The 15,825-nt window shown below is 46.7% G+C and overlaps 1 protein-coding gene across 1 annotated transcript in view; it reads right to left on the bottom strand.

Moving 5' to 3' along the window:
* Positions 1-10,780: 10,780 nt before the first annotated feature.
* The window catches only part of TTLL8 (tubulin tyrosine ligase like 8), a 43,713-nt gene continuing 38,668 nt past the window's right edge, over positions 10,781-15,825 (bottom strand). Inside the window, exons 13-14 of the mRNA XM_084810897.1 lie at positions 15,072-15,546; positions 10,781-10,983 (exon numbers count right to left, since the gene is read on the bottom strand). Coding sequence (XP_084667023.1) covers positions 10,781-10,983; positions 15,072-15,546 — 678 coding nt within the window. The remainder of the gene's footprint in view (positions 10,984-15,071; positions 15,547-15,825) is intronic.

Raw genomic sequence — 15,825 nt, 5'->3', positions numbered from 1 at the left:
ATTAGTAATTATATATATATATATAGAGAGAGAGAGAGAGAGAGAGAGAGAGAGAGAGAGAGAGAATTATATAATAATTTTGTGAAACTGGTTTTCTGATGGATTTTCCCACTGCAGCAGTTTCAATGCATTTGGTAGTCCTATGTGAGCTGAACTGCCCTCACTGTGGGCTGCTGAAGCAGCAATGACTGGAGAAAGGGAAAGTGGCAGGGGGGTGGGCACGGGGAAAGCAGAGTCGTGTCTATCCAGAAGTAACTTCAAATTACGCTTTGCCGAGTACAAGAGCAAAGGGGTTGGGATAATTCCTCTGCTTGTTGTTATAAATGTTCCCTGAGCATGAGAATGAGGAGGGGGAGTGGTAAAGAGCAAGCCTCAAGCCTGCCATTTTAAAACTACACATCCCTATTTGAAAGGAACTCGTCCTCTATTGCAGTTCACTGCTGCAGGACAGGGGCACAGAGAGTAGCGGAGAGCAAGCCTCAAACTGCGTTATTATGGAAGTGCTAACGTATGCACTAATGGAGATGTGCAGGTACGGAGGGCCTTACTGATTTTAACAGCTGATAGGCCCCACATATCACACATAGAAGGGGCGAGTGCAGTCTGCTAAAGTTGCCTACTTGGAAGTAACTCATCCTCCATTGCAGTTCACTGCTCGTGGGAAGGGGGGAGAGTGGCGGCGAGCAAGCCTCAAAGAGCAGGAGAGCAAAGGAATGGAAGGAGTTAACCTTAGGCTGCCCCCTGCACTGACAATTGGGGTTTGGACATGTGGATCTCTGTATCGGCACACTTTCGAATATGAATGGGGCCAGTTCTCTCCTTTCTCCTTTTTAATTGCATTGCCTCAATGAGCTGGCATGGATAACCATATCTACTCAGAAGTAAATCACATTTTTGTCAATGAGGCTTACTCCTGAGAAAGCCAACAGGTTGCTTTTGGGTTCCCTTTGTAATAAATGAATATAACATTCATCTTTGCCCAACGTACATGGAAACAGAATTAAAAGCACTACCTTACTGAACTCATTATTTCACAAGAGATACTTTGAAATACTTCAAAATGCAGCTGACATTATGCCTAGTATATATCTTATCCACCTAAATAAAAGGATCTAATATATTGGCTTATACAGTTTTCTATTTGATTCTTCAATATTATAACCCAGTTGCAATATGAAATGCACTGCACACCTTTCACTAGGCTACCTTGTTATGAATATTCTTATACTTCATGACAAACATTCTTGTGTATCCATTTGAGCAGCTTGCATGCACGCCCATGGCTCTGAAAGATGGTGCTTAGCCAAAAGGGAAAACACAGATACATTACGGTATGAGACACTTGGCTTTTAAAATTGCTACATATAAATGTTGTTCCAAATGAGGTTTGATTTAAAAATAATTTGGCATATCTAACATGGCTGATTCTGCTATTTTAAAGCTTTAAACGGGTTATGAAAGGATTGTAGTCCATTATTCAATTTCAAGCCCTGAATTCTTTTTTTTTTTCCAGGAAGGAAGGAGTGCAGAATAAGTATATATCAGGGTTGGCCATTTTCTTTTTGCTATGTACAACCAGTTGTAGGACAGCAGACCTTTCCAGAGATTTGCTCCCATTTCTTGTTCAAAATTATTTGCCAAAATTGATCGACCTCATCCTGAATTACAAAATGCCCAATAGAATTTAAAAGGTCTGTAATTTGGTATCCTCTAAAGATGTGGAATTTTCCGCAGTTCCAGTCCATGCTATATCTGGGTTTTGAGAAAGACCAAGAATAAGAGTTAATTGTCTTACCACCACTCTTGGTAGACTGGCAAATGTTTGATATACAAGATACAACAAAAGCCACCTGAAATAATTGGAATTAATGGCCTTGTAGCTTGGAGACAGCATGGTTGAAGCTAGCCCCATTTCCTTGGTTTCAACATGCTCTATGTCTACACTTCCTATGCACCACCAGAGCCAAGCCCTGGTTGTATCTTTTGGCTCACAGGCTTTCAAGATGGAGGGAAATGGCCCAAACCAACAGTCTCAATCAGATCAAAGCTTGTCATCTGGTAATCTACTTACTTCAGATTTTGCCCCCACTACTGTTCCCAATGCAGGTGTGGAGTTTGGGCAGGAGTTCTGCAAGAGTTCTGCTAACCAGGGTTTTCAAAATTGAGGCAGGGTTCAGTGTGCCAGCAAATGCAAGGGAGGTGCAAGTTTCTTTCTGACCTGTTTCAATCTCAGGTCACATATATTTGGACTTGTGGTAAAGAATTGTAACCTGATGCAATTGTATGTGCCTTAAGCAGGCGTAGCATTGTAAAGAGCTGCGCATGCCTGAAATGAGCAGACAGTAACCCTAAGATAAGGTTGCTAGGCAAACCGCTGGCAACCAATCAAAAGTAACATGCTGGCTGAGGAACGCAAGCTAAGCAATAAAACTCTAGCGCGGGGTTAGCCTGGGGTCGACTCTGCTTTTGCGGGTGAGCCTTTGTCGAACTGTTTGCAAACAATAAAATCGAGTTGGACCCAGCCTGAAGTTGACTGTCCTCTTTGGGGCAAATTGGACTAGCCTCCAGGGGGCGAAACTAGCATTTTGTGCAACAATCTGGTGAGTCGGCAGGAGTCCCTTGGACCACCCTGGGGTTAAACGACAGAACTGGCGAAGGTGCCTGTGGGGCGCGCCGGACCGCCTTTGTGGTCTGCCACGGCACCAGAGAACGGGGGTCGGGACACCCAGGAGGTTAAAGGCGTGGACTCCATTGATTGAGTCAACCAGGCTGAACGGGTCCGAAGAGGCGGCGCCAGGGTGCTGGGCAGAGTAAGTATTTGATTTCCCTTGTGTCTTTCTGTTCGAGTTGCCTTCGGAGCGTCTGAGGTTTGTCAGGCTCCGTGTACGGTTTCAAATAGAGGTAGGCACAATGGGGGTGGGTAGCTCCCATTTAGAAAGCTCTGCCACTCCCTTGGGATGCATGCTAAAGAACTTTAGTAAATACAAAGATAATTATGGCACTAAGATGTCGAAAGGCAAGCTGGTTACACTCGATCAATTGGAATGGCCGTCATTTGGAGTCAACTGGCCAGATATCGGCTCCTTTAATGAGGCCACAATTAGAAAAGTGCATGTTATTGTTGTAAATGATGGGCACTGGGATCAGTATCCCTACATAGACTCATGGTTGAGTTGCGCTTTGAGCAACCCCTCCTGGGTGAAACAATGTAAAGGAGAGATGTGCAAACAAATGCTGGCTGCAGACCCTCAGAGAGAGAAGGGAGGGAAGGGAAAGCCAATCTTAGAGGGAGAAGACGAGATAGACTTGGCACAAGGCTTGAGGGGGCAGGATCATGATCGTGCAGTCCCGCCTCAACCTCCAGTAGACAGTACCCCAACGGTGGCCACAACCTCTCAACCCCGGCCAGCCGGGTCCACATCGCAAAGTCTCTCTCAGCCGCCGCCCTATGATGGAGAATACAACATGACTCCCTCGTGCCCTGCCGACTCCTCCTCTGACCAAGTCCCAAGACAAGTGGCCCAACCCGACTCACCAAGACACCTGCGGGATCCATCCCAGTTAGCAATACATTTTTCTCCTCTGGCTGAGCCTAGGGCTACCCGAAATCTACACCCTCAATACCAGTGCCCGATGTGAGAGGTGATGACAGGGCAAGGGCAGACTGCATTTGTATATGTACCCTTCAGCACCGCTGATCTGTTCAATTGGAAAAATCAAAATCCTTCCTTTAGAGAAGATCCTGATAAGATGCAAAGTTTATTTCGATCTGTGGGGCAGACGCATCGACCCACATGGGCAGATGTGCAGATGATGTTGCAAACACTACTAAAGTCCGAGGAAAAACGCCTAGTGCAAGGCACCGCTGATAGGATCGCTGAAGAGCGAGTAGCGGGAACTACTAGGGACCCCCGTGAATTATGCCGCCAAGTAGCCCCTGAGTGGTGTCCCAACGACCCCAGGGACCGAGAGCAGAGTCAGGAGTATTTGGGAATAATAGTGGAGGCATTGGGGAAGGCTGTGCCACGTGTGACTAACTTTTCCAAACTGTATGAAGTCCGCCAAGAGAAGGATGAAAATCCCTCTGTGTTCCTAGGACGGTTGTTTGATGCATTTAGGAAGTTTAGTGACCTAGAACCTGAGGCCCCAGGAAACCAGCGCATGGTAAATACAATGTTCACAGGGCAAGCAGTGCCAGATATAAGAAAGAAACTACAGAAAGCTGAAGGAGCCGTGGGCAAGCCACTCTCCGAGCTGGTAGAGATTGCATATAAAGTGTATGGCAACCGAGAGCAAGTAGCAGAAAGAAGGGAGACAAAACGCAGCGAAAAGCAGCTGGCGATGCTAGCAGCCGCCTTGAGTGGCAGCACAGGACACATAGAGCCTCAGCAGAGGCCAGAGGGGGGGCAGAAGAAGGGAAAGGGCCGCCCTAGGTTTGACGAATGTGCATATTGCCGAGAGAAGGGACACTGGAAGAAGAACTGCCCGCTGAGAAGGCAGAAAGAGAAGAGTCAGGGGGAGGGACGCCAATTGAGAGCAGACTCCTCTGAGGAATGTAGCTGAAGGAGACCGGGATCTAAAGCCACCACCCTACGAGTAAGTACTCAGGAAGATCCCATGGTAAAGATAAGGGTCGGTGGCAGAGACTATGAGGCTCTGGTAGATACTGGAGCCACCTTTTCCATGATCCCTGCAAAAAAAAACCCTCGTCAAAGAAAGTGGACGACACGTGACAATAGAAGGAATTGAAGGAAGAAAGGCTAGATTGCCTGTATGTGAGCCCCTCCTCACAAAGATTGGAAACAATAGACTAGAACATGCCTTTGTGGACTCGCCCACATGTCCGGTTGCCCTTCTGAGGCGGGACTTGCTGACGAAGCTGCAAGCTGAGATCTTCTTTCGTGGGGATCAGATTGTAGTACAGCTACCAGTAAAGCAGAGCTCAAATTACCAGATGGCCCTCCAGGCAACTGAAACTGTGTCAAAGGCCAAGGGGATTGAGTAGGGATGGGCGAAAGTCCCTTACCTTATCCCGCAGCTTGCTTCGCGGTGGGGGGGAGGCGCTCTGTCCCTCCCCCCAAAATTCTGGGCGGGGTGGGAGGTGCCCCATCCCTCCCTGCCGAAATTCTGGCCAGGGGGAGGCGCTATTTGCATTGCCCTTATTTTCGCCGTTGTCTACGTAAATGTTTACATAGACTACACGTGCCCAAATAAGGAACGCCATTTGCATATGCGCTTTCCCCCCCCCCCCAAAGTCAGCCGTGATAGGCTACGTAAGGATTTATATAGCCTATCGCAGTGTTTTTTGAAAATCTAGCCGTGATAGGCTATGTAAATCTTTACGTAGCCTATCATGTTTGTTGTTTTTTTTGTTTTTTACTTGGAAATGGCGGCGGCGGCAGCCGGTTGGAAGACCGGCCACTGCCACTGAACCACCACCGGGAGCCACCAGCGCCAGGGACATTCGCCAAAGGTAAGTCCCATTCCGGGGGGGGGGGGGTGTCAGAGAATTTCTTCACCAATTTTGGGGGGCCGAATGCCGTGGTTTAGAATGCCTCTAATCCAGGCCTCACCTATAAGCACACCACTGCCCTAAATCCAGCCACCCTTCTGCCAGAACCAGGACCCCCATGTCATGATTGTCTAGAAGTGTTAACTCAAACAGTATTGATTCGACCCGACTTGACAGATGACCCGCTTGAAAATCCAGAAGAAGAGTTCTTCGTAGATGGCTCAAGCAACGTAATCCATGGCACACGACATACAGGATGCGCCGTGGTAACGCTGACTGAAACTATGTGGAAAGAGAAACTCCCTGCAAGTTGGTCAGCGCAAGCAGCAGAGCTCACTGCCTTGACATGCACGCTAGAATTGGGGAAGGATAAAAGAGTGAACATCTTTACAGACTCACGCTATGCCTTTGCCACTGTACATGCCCATGGACTACTGTGGAAAGAACGTGGGTTCATCACAGCCTCTGGACAGAAGATTGCAAATGGACTGCAGATTGTGGCACTACTGGAAGCTCTCCAACTGCCAAAGGAAGTAGCCGTGGTGCACGTAAAAGCGCACGGCAAAGCCGCAGATGAGCACCAGAGAAGGGGAAATGTGAAGGCCGACATGGCAGCCAAAGAAGCAGCGCAGATGGGAGGAGAAGCAGTGTTTCAAGGCTCAGCCCATGAGATACCCCTCCGCTTGGAAGACTACAAAGCAAAATATACCCAGGCTGATGATAAAGCTGCTGAAGAAAATAAGGCCACAAAAAATCCCCAAGGGTGGTGGATAGTCCCAGGAGGAAAAGTCATGCTACCCCGATGGCTGGCAGTAGTAAAACAACATGGGAGGCACCGCAATGGGAGACTTACTAGTTCGACAGGTTGTGGCACCGGGACTGTATGTAGAAGCCCAACGAGTCGCAGCAAGATGCCCCACCTGCCAGAAGGTAAATCCAAAAGGGGCCCGAGCACCACCGCCAATGGGAGGACGACAGTGGGCGCACTACCCTGGACAGGCCTGGCAGATTGACTTCGCAGAGCTTCCAAGGTCAGGCCGACACCAATATTTATTGGTACTGGTGGACCAGCTAACGGGCTGGGTAGAGGCCTACCCTACAAGGACAGCTACAGCATCAACAGTGGCACGCTTCCTGCTCCAGGAACTGATACCCCGGTTCCTGTTGCCTGAGTCTACTGAGTCGGATCAGGGGAGCCACTTCGTGGGAAAGATAGTGCAAGAAGTGTCCAAAGCTTTAGACATTAAATGGAGGCTCCATACCCCATGGAGGCCTCAGAGTTCAGGTCAGGTGGAGCGCATGAATAGGACATTAAAGGCAATGATAACAAAAATTTGCATTGAGACCCACTTAAAGTGGCCCCAGGCGCTCCCACTGGCTTTAACTCGCATTCGTAGCATTCCATGTAGAGGGATAAAATGGTCACCTTTTGAATTAATGTTTGGAATGCCTCCCAGGGTTCTGCCAGCAGGGTGGAGGGAACAAGTCACTGTCAATTTGGGAAAAACTGAAATTAGAGAACATGTTATTGCCTTGCAGTCTGTTTTGTCATCCCTTCACAGGTTTGCTGCACCATTCCAGAGCCTACCTCTGGATGCCCCGATCCATAACTTCCAGCTGGGGAACCAGGTGCTGCTCCAAAAGTGGAAAAAGGGCCCCCTAACTGAGACGTGGGAGGGACCATACCAGGTGTTGTTGGTAACCCATACAGCTGTCAAGCTCAGCGGCAATGACAGGTGGACTCATTGTTCCAGAATAAAAAGGTACAACCAAAGTGAGGACATCAGCTCCCAGGGTGTGGTCACTCCAGAAGCTGACCTCCTCTCGGAAGAAGAAGCCTGCAAGCAGCGGGATAAAAACAACTGGCATAGTCATCCTATTTCAGAACTGAAATTGAAATGATATAAGACGAGGACTAAAGATTAAGTATGCAGCAGCTGTGTCTGTTAGTGATAATCCTAAGGCTAAATCTAGCTGTAGGAGAAAACAGCATGCTGTTTGTAGCCGAAGCTGTAGCCAGATACCTGAACCTCTCAAACTGCTGGGTCTGCATACAGGCTGAGAATGAGGGAAAGGTAGGCACATGGATCCCTCATCCTCTGAACCTGACTGAATTAGTACACACTGATTATAGAATACATAAACAAACAAATGTTACTTGGGAAGACGATTTTATCTTAAGTCAAACTCTATCATGGGAAGTGCGGCCCCAATTAGGAGAATGGTTGCTTCATGCAAAACAGGTCTGACACACATACACACTTTGTAGGAAATAGCAGCTGCAGGAATTATATAGTAAAGGGAGGTGCATGGCACAACAATCACACCTCGAAGAGAACTTTTTGTGCAGGATATGCAGATTACATCACCCTTCGGCCAGAGATTTCAAGGGTGATAGGTGGCCACAAATGTGTTGTGGTTAGGGGTGCACGAAAGTCACTTACCTGGTCTCGCAGCTTGCTTCACGGTGGGGGGGAGGCGCTTCGCCGCTCCCCCCGAAGTTCAGGCCGGGGGGGGAGGCTTCCCTCCTCACCCGGCCGAAATTCAGGCCGGGGAGGAGGCGCCTCGCCTCGCCTGGCCGCGAAATAAAAAGTAAAAAAAAAAAAATGCCCCCGTGATAGGCTACGTGACGATTTATGTAGCCTATCATGGCTAGATCTGCAAAGTCAGCCGTGATAGGCTACGTTAATCGTCACGTAGCCTATCACGGGTGACTTAAAAAAAAAAAAAGCGCGTATGCAAATGGCGGCCCCCATAGGGAGCCGCCATTCGCGTTCCTTATTTGGTCGCTGTAGTCTACGTAAATCTTTACGTAGACTACAGCGACCAAATAAGGAACGCGAATGGAGGCTCCCTATGGGGGCCGCCATTAGCGTACGCACTTTTTTTTTTTTAAGTCACCCGTGATAGGCTACGTGACGATTTACGTAGCCTATCACAGCTGACTTTGCAAATCTAGCCGTGATAGGCTACGTCAATTGTCATGTAGCCTATCACGGGGGCGGTTTTTTTTTTTTACTTTTCTTGGAATGGCGGCGGCGGCAGCCGGTCGAAAGACCGGCTGCCACCCCTGCCCCTGTCGAAGCCCTGCCGAACCACCGCTGCGACCCGCCACCGGGAGCGACATTCGGGAAAGGTAAGTCCCATCGCGGGGGCGGGGGGGCGGAGAATTTCTCCCCGAAACTACTTCGGGGGGCCGAATACATTGGCACTCGGCCCCCCGAAGTTTCGGGGAGAAATTCTCCCCCATCCCTAGTTGTGGTCAATCCCTCATAGTAGCTCACAATCCTTGTTCTATTGCATTCGAAACCAGACAAAAGATCAAAATACTAGAGCTTCGGCTATTGGGCGGTATAGAAATGAAATAAATAAATAAAAGCTTGCTATATGAATAGAACTCTCAGCCCGTGTAGAGATTCAACCCTATAGTTGGGATATTATAATCAGTATTTGGATCCCCAAAAATATGGCCTAGCAGACAAGTCTTGGCCTGCTTTGACCGGCCATTATTGGATCTGTGGGACTCACGCATACACCCAGTTGCCCGCCAACTGGACTGGCGTGTGCTATCCCGGGATATTAAGGCCCCCATTCACGCTGTTGCCTCAAAGGGCCTCAGTACTGCACCGACTATACGGAATAGATAAAAGATCCCTGAGCATGAAAGACTTGTCTGCTACACAAAGATGGGGAAATGATGAGTGGCCGGCAAAAAGGATAATAAGGTATTATGGGCCTGCCACTTGGGAACCCAACGTAGTGGGGAGAGAACCCACATACCTCACTAACTGCATAATCCGGCTTCAGGCAATAGTGGAAATCTTTGCAAACAAGACTGCAAGGGCCATAGATTTAGCGGCCACACAGCTAACCCAACTCCGCAATGCTGTCACCCAAAATCGGATGGGACTTGATTACGTGTTGGCAGCAGAGGGGGGCCTTTGTCAGAAGTTCAATTGGACAGACTGTTGCTTGCAGATTGACGACAATGGCGATATCCTTAGAGATATCACAACCAAAATTAGAAAAGTAACTCGCGTCCCAGTACAAACCTGGAACGGGTGGAGTACTGACTGGCTGACTTTGTGGCTGCCAGACTTTCGCTGGTTGAAGACTGGATTTATGATATTCTGCTTAGTTATGCTAATTTTGTGTTTATTACCCTGCATACTTCCCTGCATTATAGCCCTAGTTAGACGCACAGTAGAATCTGTAGTCAGCAGGGAAATGTTTGTACATTACCAGAGATTAGTGATGGCTGAAATAGACTTAAGTGTTATAAGAAGAAAGCATCTTGAGGGGGGAATTGTGGTAAAGAATTGTAACCTGATGCCATTGTATGTGCCCTAAGCAGGTGTAGCATTGTAAAGAGCAGCGCATGCCTGAAATGAGCAGACAGTAACCCTAAGATAAGGTTGCTAGGCAAACCGCTGGCAACCAATCAAAAGTAACATGCTGGCTAAGGAATGCAAGCTAAGCAATAAAACTCTAGCGCGGGGTTAGCCTGGGGTCAACTCTGCTTTTGAGCATGAGCTCCTTTGTCAAACTGTTTGCAAACAATAAAATCGAGTTGGACCGAGCCTGAAGTTGACTGTCCTCTTTGGGGCAAAATGGACTAGCCTCCAGGGGGCGAAACTAGCATTTTGTGCAACAGACTGATTAAGAATGTAGATTTACAATCTCCTTTGTTATCCTGGTCGGTGTAACACAGGCATTTGAGTGCTTTCCCATACAGTTTGACTGACTGATGAAGCTAAGGGTCAACGAAGCAACCCCTTCCTTCGTAGCACAATATTAGTTTCCTCAGTATCACCATTAGTGATACTGGGCCTAAGTGGCCTATAACCACTTAGGAAGACCTTAAAAGCATGTCATGGGAAGTGCTCCCTCCATCTTTCTTCTAGCCAGTCTCATGGATAGGATAAAAATAAACTTTACCCACCAACTTGTCCCTTTACTGCTTTTCTGATCCTGACCACAACTCTGGAAACAGCCTTTCCTCTTTAAAAATGGCCATCCAGGAAATATTGCATGCATCTGCTTGCAAGGTGCCCTTACAGAGGTTTGAAATGCTTGGACTTGCATAAAGAGCACAATTTCCATTATTTTCACATATTCCTGCCACAGAATTGGCTACAGATATTTGACAATAAATGGGGCCTTTCCGCATTTTCAATTCTTTTTTATACAAGGAAGGTTCTTGGGCTCTGTCTTAGCTTTAGGGAGTCGGTTTTAAAAAAACACTTTCTCAAGGCACTTTAAATCAAGTCAAAAGTATTTTGGAAGCCCATAACATGGGACAGTCAGCCTGTTCTTTGCCATCTTTTCAGGAGGAGGACATGGACTCATAGGTAAGTATGAACCTCCTTGTAATACAGTCGCACAAAAAGAGCTGCAGTGTTTACAAGCTTTCTCTGACTGGAAACCATCACAAATCAGGCATGGAGTCTTCTTGTTTTTGTTCTGTAGACCTTTAAATAGAGAGCAGACATTAACTTCCATCAGCACTGAATTCTATAGTTTACAATGTCCCTTTTAATAGGATTCTAGAAAATATCCTACAAAAACAATGCTTGTACTAATCAGGACAGTCCCATGACATTTTGGTTCTCTAAACAAAATATAGAAAACCCCTTCTCCGCTTAGCTGTCAGCAATGGCCGCCCAACAGCTTTGCAGGCTTAGGGAGCAATCCTATGTCTGCTAGTCAGAGGCTTGACAGCCACGGGATATCTAGTTTTCTGGGAACCGACCTCTAAGCTCACGCTCCAAGGTCAGTTCCCGGAGAACTGACCTTCCCCCCCTTCCCCCCATGCTCCACGCTCACAAGAGGAGTGTGGAGCGGCCAAAATGGGGCATTCCGGGGGGCGGGGAGGGTGGAAATGCCGGTACGTCCAGCAGCCTGCTCTTCCACTTCACCCTCCTACGGCTAGACCTCCGAAACTGGCTGTCTAGCCGCTAATGCAGGGCAGGAAAAGCGCGGGAGGAACAATCCCCTCTGTGCTTCTCCTGCCCTGCATTGGACAGGCAGTCGCCTCCGAGTTCGGAGGCGGCCACCTATCTGCATAGGATTGCACCCTTACTAATCAACCCTTTTAAAATTAAGGATAAATGCTGCATTTCACAAACATACACATCTTACACAGTTGGTGGAACTCTTCATGATTCAGGCCTTTGTGTGGATCAAAAGATATTACTGTAGTTACTCATTCCCCACTTTGTTTCTGCTTGAACAGCACTTTGGATTTGAAGTTTTGCATTCTGTTTGAACAATAGACTCTGAACAAGTAAAAGATGTCATATCATACCTTGTTAAGTAGCAATATTTTACTAATTACACATTTAAATATGTAAACTGAAAAGCAAGTGCATGGGATTCCCACTGATAGTAGTGTAACAGGAAAGAAAGCTCCCTGCCAGCCACCCCTACCCCATGTCAGTTTCCATAGCTGACGACAGGGAAGCTCTAGTTTGTTGATGCTCTTCCACTGGGTCACAGTGAATGGGTTTAAGTCAGGAATGTTACCCAGTTAAGGAAATTTTATGTATTTTATATATGTATTTTAATTTATTACTTGATTACTTAACCGATTGATGAATCAATTAATTATGCATAAAGTTTCATATGATGATGCAATCATTATGAAGAAAAAACATACTAAGTTGTATCCAACACTGGCTTTGCTCTAACAGAAAATGCTTGTGCAAGGCAGGGCAACCTGGTTTCTGCTGATTCCGCTTACCTTCTTCAACCCTCCCTGCAATATCTCATATTGTTCCAGAGTCCCCCCAACCCTCAAGAACACATTCTTAGGGAACACCAGGGGCTTGGGGGGGGGGGCGGTGTCAGTAAAATCAAGTGCTCTGTCTTGCACAAGCAGAAGTGCTTTCTACTAGTGTGAAGCCACCATTGTGAACCTTTCACCTGTGTGAAACAGAAGAGGATGCTAAGATGAACCAGCCCCCTGCAGTTTTTCTAAATATTTCATTTTTAAAAAAAGCTACTGCCCCATCAGTGCCACCTTTTTAATCAATCATAAGATTTTTAATTAATTATTCTAACCAGTTAATCTGCTAAACTTTGTAGGTTTACAGTACAATCCTCTGCATGTCTACTCAGAAACAAGTAAGCTATGACTAATTTAAGTCCCATTGATTTTAATGGGTCTACTCTAAGCATGACTAAATCTGGATCCCACCCTGTGTTTCACTGAGAACTCGAATTTAATCCCAGGGAAGTGTGTATCCTTAAGATTGCAGCTTTAACATGTAAACAGATGTTTCTATTCCAGAGACCTTCCTAATGTCAACGGGGTGGGGTGGGGGGAACCTACTAGGGTAAATATAATAAAACTGCTGAGTTGGTATCAATAACCAAGGTCCAAGACACAAATCCATGCATAAAAAGATCAAGGCCTCTGATGCCATGACAAGCTTTAAAGTAACCAAGCAAGTTAACTCCAAGGATCTAATGGCCAATGAAACATAGGGTGGGATCCAGACTTAGTCTTGCTTAGAGTAGACCCATTAAAATCAGTGGGATTTAAATTAGTCATGACTTACTTGTCCCATTGATTTCAATGGCTCTGCTCTAATTATGGCTAAGTCTGGATCCAACCCAAAGAGCTATTTCATTGTCCCTTCCCTCAACCTCACCAGTTAGTTGAACAAGTGAATGGGAAAATCTCAGTCCATGTCTACGCATGCAGAAAAATGGGGAGATTGTGCAATTGTACAGATGGGGGATACCATTTTTGAACAGTCCTCCCCCACATGTTACAGTGGTATCTTCTTCATGCAACATGGTGATGTAGTCTGCTCTCCCACCTCCGTATTCTTCCATCTTACTGTGCTGCATGTGTACACCAGGCCTAAATGACTGTGTGTAAGGGGATGGATTGGTACGCAAGGTCCTATCAAGGCACCCAGAGACAATGAAGTGGGAGATATCTGAGATGAGCATCCCCCTTAACAACTGACTCTGCCTCCTTAAGAGAAATCCACTGTATTCTTTGACATATCATCTTGTTATATAAACAGAAAGAGGTTATTGTGTTTCATCATTGGTGCCATCTCCAGGTTTTTAAGGGCCCTTGGACAAGACACCCCCAATGGTCCACCTCCTTCAGTGAGTTCTCACCGCCACTGTCACCGGCTGCTCAGTCTTTGCTACCATTTGCTTGCTTCACAGGCAGAGAGCCACTGAGCAAGCAGGCCATGACATCTGCCACTCCTCCTTCTCACCACTACCATCATCTGGGACAGAGCAAGGAACAAGCAGGTTGCAATGGTGAAGAGGAAGAGCAACTCCAGGGGGCCTGCAGGTGCCCAGCCATGCCTACCCTTGACACCGTTCATGTTCATCATGCTTGTAACGCTTAGCCAATGTAGAAATAATGTCAGGAGTTCTTTTAGACGCAGGGGAGCATGAATCAGTTCAGGGCTACAGGGATGGAAAAGGGAAGTTAACCTTTCATTCCTTGCATTTTCTCCAGTCTGAATTCCCCCACCCCCATTGGAGTAGCTATTTGTCCCACAGGGAAAAACATACCAATATTCATACAGTATCTCTATGTTTCCCCCCACAGAACAATGAGCAGCTGAGGAGCAGGGAGGAGGAATTTAGGTGAGGAAAATGGAACAGAGGAAAAGGGTTAAAACACCTCCCCCCACCCCTCCAGCCAGCACCATTGTTCCAATCTGATTCAGGGGGAGGGGGAGGAGGTGCAAGTGCTTTTAACCTTTTTTGAATGCCCAGATCTCCCTGTGACATGCTTAGTTTGGTCCTTAATCTGGTTTAACAGTCATTCCTCTCCCAAGTTCTCTTGGGAGAACTAGTGATCCAAAAGAGGGAATCATCATGAAATCAGTTTTCTAGGATTACATGAGGGAAGACGAGACACTTAAACAGTTTAGGATACAGATATACCTTATGGGAGTAATCCTATCCAGATAGGCGGCAGCCTCCGAACTCGGAGGCGACCGCCTATCCAAAGCATGGAAGGAGAAGCACGGAGGGGATCGTTCCCTCTGTGCTTCTCATGCCCTGCATTTTTGGCTAGACAGCCATTTGTGGCGTCTAGCCACAGGAGCACGGAGCGAGGAAGGAGGCTACTCGTACAGGCAGCTACGCTCTCCCTGCCCCGGAACACCCCCAGCCTCGCCCCTTTCCAGCTGCTCCACACTCCTCTTGCAAGCACAGAGGACAGGGCTGTTCCACGCTGCCTCCAAGGCAGCATGGAAGTGGGTGGAGGTTGGTTCCCAGATAACATGATATCCTATGGCTGTCTAGCCACTGTTTAGAGGCCATAGGATTGCTCCCTAAATAGCTTAACCTCAAAATGTCGGCTGCGTGGAGATCCTGCCCCCCAATATTGTTATTTTAACAAATATTTATTCTAACTACTTATTTAACAAACAATTTATCAGTTAAGTAGTTGACAGTAGTGGTATTTTATTGTAATGTTGGTATGAATATTGTAGCAAATATATACATATACACACGTGCACACACACAATATAAATTTACATGTAGAAAGAGATTTACATATTCATTGTACCTGTATCTTTAGAGGGCTGGAGTATTGCCCAGTCTAATGCATGAGACTTCTGAAAGCTATTGACTGCTGCTTGGCTTCCACTTGGGTGGCTTGGCTCTTTCATTGCTTTTGCCCTTTTTTTGTCAGACATGGATGATGCTTCAGGGCCTTCTACTATTCGAGGAAAGTCTATGGTTTTGGAAGACTTTTTGTGGGAGCTTTTTACTTTAAGGCTTTTCTCTTGTAGTTTCTTGAGAGCCTTTGGCAAGGTGCAAGGAACACTATTTCCATGTTTTGCTTTTGCATTTTGCTTGTAGTTGACAGGTGCCACTGAGTCTCCTTTATTTTCTTGATTGGTTGCAGGTTGCATTACACTCAGCAGTGGTTCAAAGAAACTGAAATTAGTAAGGGAAACCACGTGCTTTTTCAGCCTCCTAACACTGATACCCTCCACAAAAAGGTCGGTAGGATTAAATGGTGGCAGATCCAACATGGGCTATAGAGGGGGGGAAACAAAACCAAGTGGTTTTTTAAGTATTTTTCTCTTATCAAAATGGAAATTAGGTGAGAGATTCTCACAATTATGTACTGAACAAGAGATGGGAAAGCCCTATCACTTCTCTTCTAGAAATAATTTGGACTGTTTTTCTGGACATCTGGTGGTTATCTACTTTATTATTCCAGTTTCAATTTATTTCCAGAAAGGGTTTGGAAAGTCCTTCCCTGGTACTAGTCCTCATTATGATTGCACCAAGGCAGGATGTGCTGATGGGGA

The sequence above is a fragment of the Heloderma suspectum genome, chromosome 7 (assembly GCF_057233095.1).
Source record: "Heloderma suspectum isolate Gila_16-S chromosome 7, 16-S_ref, whole genome shotgun sequence".
NCBI classification, from domain to species: Eukaryota; Metazoa; Chordata; class Lepidosauria; order Squamata; family Helodermatidae; genus Heloderma; species Heloderma suspectum.
This window is presented reverse-complemented; position numbering and strand designations above follow the sequence as displayed.